This window comes from Diaphorina citri, unplaced genomic scaffold (genome assembly GCF_000475195.1).
Source record: "Diaphorina citri unplaced genomic scaffold, Diaci psyllid genome assembly version 1.1 scaffold3572, whole genome shotgun sequence".
Taxonomy (NCBI): Eukaryota; Metazoa; Arthropoda; class Insecta; order Hemiptera; family Psyllidae; genus Diaphorina; species Diaphorina citri.
In genome coordinates, this window is record NW_007380972.1 from 2,504 (window position 1) to 11,092 (window position 8,589).

General features: G+C 35.1%; 2 protein-coding genes across 2 annotated transcripts; one reads left to right on the forward strand and one right to left on the reverse strand.

Moving 5' to 3' along the window:
• Positions 1 to 994: 994 nt before the first annotated feature.
• On the reverse strand, positions 995 to 3,433 carry LOC113472006. The gene is made up of 3 exons (XM_026831532.1): positions 3,163 to 3,433; positions 1,164 to 2,854; positions 995 to 1,027 (listed from the first exon to the last, which is right to left on the reverse strand). The coding sequence occupies exons 1-3, from the start codon at positions 3,431 to 3,433 to the stop codon at positions 995 to 997; spliced, it is 1,995 nt and encodes a 664-aa protein (XP_026687333.1).
• A 702-nt stretch (positions 3,434 to 4,135) lies between these two features.
• Positions 4,136 to 6,739, forward strand: LOC113472007. Its single transcript, XM_026831533.1, has 2 exons — positions 4,136 to 5,440; positions 6,573 to 6,739. The coding sequence occupies exon 1, from the start codon at positions 4,401 to 4,403 to the stop codon at positions 5,310 to 5,312; it is 912 nt and encodes a 303-aa protein (XP_026687334.1). The 5' UTR covers positions 4,136 to 4,400; the 3' UTR covers positions 5,313 to 5,440; positions 6,573 to 6,739.
• The last annotated feature ends 1,850 nt before the right edge of the window (positions 6,740 to 8,589 follow it).

Here is an 8,589-nt window from a genome sequence, read left to right on the forward strand (position 1 = left end):
GTAATAAACCTACCTAATGAAATTAATCATAACAAATATAACAATAAAACGAACGAGTCATAATGATAAAGAGTTTATTGATTTTATTGATGCAGCGAGTCGAATTCATTAAGTTTTGATTTAAGTTGTTCAACTGACCCTACAAAAAAATCAATATTGTAAGGAGGATTACAAACGATGTTACTGAGATTAAGGATTCTGTTAATGGGACAATTAGCACCAATATTGGTTCGAAAGAATTTGGTTGAGAATAGGTCAGTATTTCTGGTTGTTCTCCCTCTAACTCTAAGGCCTATTTGTGAAACTAGATCGGGGCAATCAATTAAATTATTCAAGAGTTTAAACAGAAACACGGTATCAGCAATGTCCCTTCTATGTTTTAGACTCTTAAGACCACTTGTTCTTATGATTTCAGAATAATCATGATTTTCAATTTTTATTTTATGTTTGAAAGCAAGTAATCTTAAGAATTTTCTTTGAACTTTGTCAAGAAGTTGAATGTGTTCATTACAAAAAGGAGGCCAAAGAGATGAACAGTATTCCAGTGACGGACGAACCATAGAACAGTACAAGGCTTTTATTGTTTGAGGAGATTTGAATTCTCTTGAGTTACGTTGAATGAATCCCAAAGTTTTCATAGCTTTGTTTTTAATATTAGTATAGTGAGTATTAAACTTGAGATCATGATCAATCGTAACACCAAGATCTTTCACATTTTCAATACGGGATAACTGTTCGCCATCAATGGAGTACTGAATCATAAGGGGATTCTTTTTACGAGTGAATGTTATCATATGACATTTTTTAACATTAAGAACCATTCGATTCTCGCTGCACCAATCAGAAAGAAGGGAGAGAGTGTGCTGCAGATCCAAGCCATCCTCAATACTGTTAATACGTTTAGCCAGACGGAAATCATCGGCAAATAAAAGACCACAATTATCAGGTAATCTAAGAATCAAATCATTAATAAAGATATTGAATAGGAGGCCACTTAAATGTCCGCCTTGAGGACAGCCTGAACGAACTGGAATTGGATCGGAAAAACATTCGTTATACTTAACAATTTGGGTTCTGGTGGAAAGATAAGAATAGAACCATGATAACAGAGGATCGTTAATACCTAATGAACGAAGTTTAGAACATAAAATATTGACATTTACCTTATCAAATGCCTTGCTAAAATCAGTATAGCAGCAGTCAACCTGGCCACCATCTTCAATTGCAGATGTTAAAAATTGGTAAAAAGTTGTTAAATTGGTCAACGTTGATCGACCTTTGATGAAACCATGTTGGCTGCTGACTATAGTATTAGAAAGAGGTTTATGAATAATGTCAAGGACAAGTGATTCGAAAAGTTTTGGAATGCTGGAGATTTTTGCAATAGGTCTATAATTAGTAACATTTGTCTTAGATCCAGCTTTATAAAGAGGTATCACAAAAGAATCTTTCCAGAATTGAGGAAAAACACCATCTGTAAGAGATTTGTTAAACAACAGCGTAAGGGGACGGCAAAGCTCAGCAGCACACTCTCTTAAAAGCAATGGTGGGACACCATCAGGTCCAGCAGATGACGACTTTTGAAGTGAATTGAGCTTTTTAAACACCACATCAGAAGTTAGCTGAATACGCGACAAGCAAACCAAAGACTGAGAGAGGCCAAAATCAGGGGGAATGATAACTTCGTCCGAATAAACATTTGAAAAGTGAGTAGCCAATAATTTTGTACTCTCTTCAGAATTAGAAGCAGTCGCGCCATCTAGAGACAAGCATTGTGGAGCACCATTACTGTTGCTTTTTGATCCTTTTAAGTTATTAAGAAAGCTGTAGAATTTTTTAGGGTTTTGTTGAAGGCTGGTTTCGACGCCAGAAACAAAATTGTCATAATTAATTCGAGACAGCTCTTTACATTCTCGACGTAATCTAGAATATTCCTCATAATTGATAGTAGAAGGACAAAGCTTGAATTTCTTATGAAGAGCTTTTTTGGATAAAGTCTTATTTTTTAGATCTTGGCTGAACCAAAGAGGAAATTTAAAATTGCCAAATTTAATTAAGGGAACAAATTGACTGATACTAGAATTGAGGACATTATAAAAATATTCAATTTGATTATCTAAAGAGGTTTTGTTTTCAGTAATAATACTCCAATCAATACTATTTAAATGTTCCTTCAATTGAATAAAGTTGGTTTTCTTGAAACATAACTGTTCAGTACATGTACTACTAACAGAAGATTTAATATGACTAGAAACTTGGAAAGTAGCAATCAGTGGTGGATGGAGAGGGTCGACTTTTAAAATAGGATCGTCACACATCTGCAAGGACATGATGGTGAAATTTACAAATAAGAGGTCTAGCATTCTATCCATATTGTTTTTTATTTTGTTAACTTGGTAAAGACCGTGAAATTCTGAACATTCAATTAAAATATCAGAAGTTTCATTAGAATTAAAACTGTCAGAACGAGATTGATCAGTAAAATAATGGTCCCAGTTAAGGTGGGGTAGATTAAAATCTCCAATTAAGATATGATTGAAATCTTGATATTTAATCAAGATGTCATCAACAATATTAACATAACCTAAATAAGCTGATTGAGGGGAATCAGGGGGAATGTAAACCGCACCAATAAGATAGTTACTAGATTTAATTTTTACAATAACAAACAGTGATTCAAAGAGGCCACATGAAACATTTGATACGACTTGAGAAGCATATTTCTTTCTAATGGCAATTAAAACACCGCCACCGCGATCAACAGGAAGATTGTCGTAATCTCTATCACAACGATAGACAAAGAAATCATGAAATCCCAATTCATTGTCCTGAATAGCCTCTTTTAGCCACGATTCTGTAAATATAATAATATTATAGTCATTTAAAGGAATATTACATCTTAATTCTTTAAGTTTTCCCCTGGTCCCTCTAGTATTTTGATAATATAAACTAATAGTCTCAACTGAATCATTAATATGGATAGAGTGCCGACTTGTCAAATTTATCAAATTTTTGGGGTTGAATTGATTTCTTGGAAATTTAGTTCGTCGCGATCAACTCGATTTCCCATTACAACAGAAATTTGAGACAATTCTTGAATGTCATCGTCATCAGAATAAGTATTGGAATTGGTACATAATGCCGTATGATATCCATCATTACTAGGACCGGCACTGGGGTCAATCTGAGGTGTGTAGTCAAATAATGAGTGAGAATGATCAGCATGTGGAACTGGACTAGTGGCGGGATCTTTGGTTTGAGCATGAATAACAAACGATTCAAACGAGGACTCTTCATTATCATCAAGTGCAATGACAGGTAGAATGGGGTCATTGCTTCCTCGAGTAGGAATAGTAGGAGGAGCAATGTTTAATTTCACGTCGATGAATGTGGCAACTTTCAAAGCAAACACTCGTTTTCCGTGCTTGTTCATGTGTAAGCCATGACGAGTGAAATATGATCTGTGGAGAAATTGATTACAATTAAAAAATGTAGCTTTGATTTCACATGTTTGATTTTTGATAATTGTATTAGCACGCATAACACGATGAGACAAATCAGAGTCATCAAATCTAGTAGGTATACTACAAATAATAATATTAGTTTTCAGTGCAATAGGTTTCAAAATATCAAGATTGAATTCAGAGTTAGCATTGTAGTTATGTTTAGAAAGATTGTTGGTTCCAGCAAGTACAATAACTACATCATTATTGTTAACATTATCTTTCACACATATATCAGGAATTGACTTCACAACCTCACTAAGAGGAGCACCAGGTTTAACCAATGAAAACACTTTACAATTTGAATGAGTGTATTTATCTCTTAAAATTGAACTAAGATCTCTGCCATGACTATCGGAAAAAATGTAGATTTTGTTAACATTTTTACATTTAGAGGAACTTAAAACTGCTGATTTAGAGTTAGCTGCTACATTAGTAATAGTTGATGAAAGCTATATAATGACTAATTTTATTTTCTATTGTCTTTTTCTTTAGTCTGCCTTGTAATCGCTAAGTCACGGATTTGATATTATTAACATAAACAGATAAGGTTCGTTCTCGGAACGGCTGGCTTTCTCCTATCCTGTCTTCCTTCTCTCTCCACTTTCGGGACGATAGGACCCTAGTGTTGATATAGCTACGTAATAGTATGTACCTATTGTGGTTATGTATTGTGTTACTGTATGATGTTATGTATCTATAGAATCTAAACAACATAACCTCACTTTTGAATAATAAAAATCAGTTCACATTTTCCATTTTTCCAGACGACTTACAAAATGTCTTGTGCTTTCCTTTTCTTAATTATACTTCTTTAGATAGCCAAGGAGTGGCTATAAACATGGTGTCAGGTGTTGTAAGAGGAAGGTGCTGAGTATCTAGTGTCAATTTGTCAGAATGCCACAGACAGGAGTCAAGGCAGAGGCAGGAACTGGGCATGGACATGTTCCATTGCCAGCATCCATGAGCCTGAAGTTGAAAGGTCAGACAGGAGCACAGCAGTATGAAGCTTGGAAAATCTTCAAGTTTCAGTTCGAGAACTACCTATTGGCAACCAAACAGGATGAATTGCCAGAGGAGAGGAAATGTGCTATCCTGCTGCACCTACTTGGTGTGGAAGTAGTTCAAATTTATCAGAGCTTCAATGTGACTGGGAACAGGACATTGGAAGGCGTGATGCAACTATTTGAGAGATATTTCAGTCCTCAAAAGAACATTTCTTTGGAGAGAAATGTGTTTCTCAGCAGGAGACAACGTCCAGGAGAAACATTGGAAGCATTCTTCACAGATTTGAAACTGTTGTCATCAACGTGTGAACTCTCTACACTGAGGGATTCCTTAGTGAAAGACATCTTTATTTTGGGTTTATCAGAAGATAACACCTACATTAGAGAACGACTTTTGGAGGAAGGTGACAAAAAGACACTAAATGAAATATTTGATTTGGCAAGGACCATTGAAATGTCAAAAGACAAGACCAAGATGGACAAAATGGTGTTTGGAGTGAACAAGCAGCAGAGGAAAAAACCAACGTCTGAGAAAAGTAAGTCACAATGCAACAGATGTGGCTACAGGGTGGAACTTCCTCATGTGAATTGTCCAGCAGTAAAGGCTAGCTGTTACAAGTGTACGGGAAAAGGACACTTTTCCACAATGTGTAGGAGAAAGCTGGTAAAAAAGGTCAGCAAGAAAGAAGTTGATCAGGAAGAGGCTGCAGAGGGCCAAGAATTTTTTATTGGCTCAGTACATGCAAATCAGTCAAGTTGGACAGCAATGGCAGAAGTGAACAAAAAGTTAATAAATGTTTAACTTGCAAATCAGTCAAGAGGAGTTGCTGAGTCACGAGGAGTTTAGATCTATTGGACTATCAGACAAGATAATCAAACCTACAAATTGTAGATTGTCCTCGTATGGAGGAACTTGTATTCCTACCAAAGGTCAGTGCATTTTATATTGTAAAATAAATAAATTATGTTTGCCTCTTAGATTTTTCATAACTGAAGGTTGTCAAAAAACCATTTTGGGTTTAGAAGCATGCAGTAAATTTAATTTAATAAAGAAAATTGGTTCTGTAAATGAAAGTCAGTTTGGTCCCTACCAAACATTAATCAACAGTTATGAAGATATCTTTGAGGGTTTAGGTTGTCTGCCAGGCAAATGTCATATCCATTTAAGGGATAATGCTAATCCTCATGTTGATCCACCTCGTAGAGTACCTTTTAAACTTATGGGTCCATACAAAGATGAGTTGGCTCGTATGGAGAAACTGAAAGTGATAGAAAAGGTGACTGAACCTACTATGTGGTTGAACTCTGTGGTGCTGGTTTCAAAGCCAGACAACAGTATTCGTGTGTGCCTTGATGCACGTCCCCTGAATCGGGAGATTCTACGGTCTAGATACCCATTACCAACTCTTGAGGAACTTAGGTCTAAAATGGCTGGTGCTACTGTATTTAGTAAATTAGATGCTAGTACAGCATTTTGGTCTATGGAGTTGGATGAGGAATCATCACATTTATGTACATTTGGTACTCCATTTGGTAGATACAGGTTTTTACGTTTACCTTATGGAATTTGTTTAGCTCCAGAAAAATTCCACCAAAAAATGGTTGAATTATTTTCAGACATACCTAATTGTTTAATATTTATGGATGATTTTTTGGTCTTTGGTCATAATAAAATTGAACATGATAAGGTACTTGAGCAGGTTATGAATAGAGCTAGAGAGATAAATTTGAAACTAAATAAGAAAAAATGTGTTTTTGGACAAAGTAAAATTGCTTTTTTGGGACAAACATTTCAAGCTTCAGGAATGTTACCCGATGATACTAAAATTGAAGCTATTCAGAACATGCCAGTACCTATGTGTGTTAAAGACCTTCAAAGATTTTTAGGTATGATAAATTATCTTGCTAGTTATGTACCAAATTTATCAGAGAGGTGTACAAATCTCAGAAAATTATTGAGAAAAGACACTGTATGGTGTTGGGAATCTCAGCATGATGCAGAATTTGAAGATTTAAAGTCCATTATTTGTCAGTCTCCTGTGCTTCAATTTTTTGATTCCAGTAAGCCAATAGTACTTTCTGTTGATGCTTCACAAGGGGCAGTGGGTGCTTGCCTATTGCAGAATGGAAAACCGGTAGCTTATTCGTCAAAATCACTTACTGAGACTCAAAAACATTGGAGCCAAATTGAAAAGGAAACTTTCAGTTGTTGGTATGGCCTTACTAAAATGCATCAGTATGTTTATGGACAGTCTATAGTTGTGGAAACAGACCATAAACCACTAATTACATTGTTTAAAAAATCTCTTGCTGACGTTCCCACCCGCCTTCAAAGGTTAATGATGAAAATTCAAATGTATGATATTCAGGTAGTTTACAAGGCAGGCAAGGAGATGTATGTCTCTGATACATTGTCTAGGGCAGCTCTCAAGGAAACTTGTACTGAATTTGATGAGAGTTTAGCTCAGGATTTAGCAATTCATACCAATATGTTTTATAGAACGTTAAATGCCAGTGATGCTAAGTTAAATGAAATATGTGAGGCTACAAAAAATGACAAGACTTTGCAAAGGGTTAAAAGCTTTATTTTATCAGGGTGGCCTGAATATAAAAATTCAGTCCCAAAGGTAGTATTGCCTTTTTATTCTCTCAGAAATGAATTACATGTTATAAATGGAATAATTTTTAAAGGTTCTTGTATCGTGTTACCTAAAAGTATGCAGGCTGAAATGTTAAAGTCAATGCACTCAAGTCATATGGGATACAATAAGAACAAGAATTTTGTTAAAAATGTCATTTTTTGGCCCACCATGTATTTAGATTTAAAGAATTTTATTATGAATTGTGAAACTTGTAAAAAATTTCAACCTAGTAATAGGAAGGAACCACTGATACCACATGAAGTGCCTAATTTTCCTTGGGAAAAGGTAGCAGTGGATCTTTTTGATTTTGAAAGGTCAAAATATTTAATTATTGTAGATTACTACTCTAAATTTTTTGAAACTGTTTTGTTGAGTAGTTCTACAAGCCAGGTTATAATTAAACATTTTAAAAGTATATTTTCTAGACAAGGGGTTCCAGCTCAACTTATTAGTGATGGTGGACCACCTTTTAGTTCCAAAGAATTACAAAGTTTTTATACTGAATGGAATATTGAACATAAATGCTCTTCTCCATATTACCCTAAATCAAATGGGTTGGTAGAACAAACAGTTAAATTAGTTAAGAATACTTTATACAAATGTAAAGAAGATGGAGCTGATCCTTATTTGGCAATGCTTCACTTGAGAAATTCTTGTGCTGATAATCAAGAAACACCAGCAAAACTGTTGTATGCTAGAAATTTGAGAACAAATTTACCAATAAGTAACAGCCAATTAAGGACCAGTCCTGTTCCATTTAATAGATTTAAGGCTATGAATAAGAAAAGAATTGTAACCATGAAATCTCAATATGATAAGGGAGCCAAATCTTTACCTAAATTTAAGCTTAATGAAAATGTTTTATATCAAAAGAAACCTGGTGATGTTTGGTTACCAGCTAAGGTTTCTAAACTGCCACATCAGATCAGAAGTAAGAGATCCTATGAAATTGTAACTCCTGATGGTTCAAGTTATATTAGGAATAGGGTTTATTTAAAAGAAACCACTCAGGAACAGGAAAGTCAGGATCTAAATCAGGAAAATAATATGAAGTCTCCTGAAATAAATTTGTCAAATGATTTTTCAGACTATTTCCATGTTTTTGGGGAACCTGATAAAGTTCAAGAGAATCTTGATACTTTTGAAATTGGGGCAGGATCTGAGTTACAGGCAGAAAGTAATCTTGATACTTCTGAAATTGGGGCAGGATCTGAGTTACAGGCAGAAAGTAATCTTGATACTTCTGAAATTGGGGCAGGATCTGAGTTACAGGCAGAAAGTAATCTTGATACTTCTGAAATTGGGGCAGGATCTGAGTTACAGGCAGAAAGTAATCTTGATACTTCTGAAATTGGGGCAGGATCTGAGTTACAGGCAGAAAGTAATCTTGATACTTCTGAAATTGGGGCAGGATCTGAGTTACAGGCAGAAAGTAAT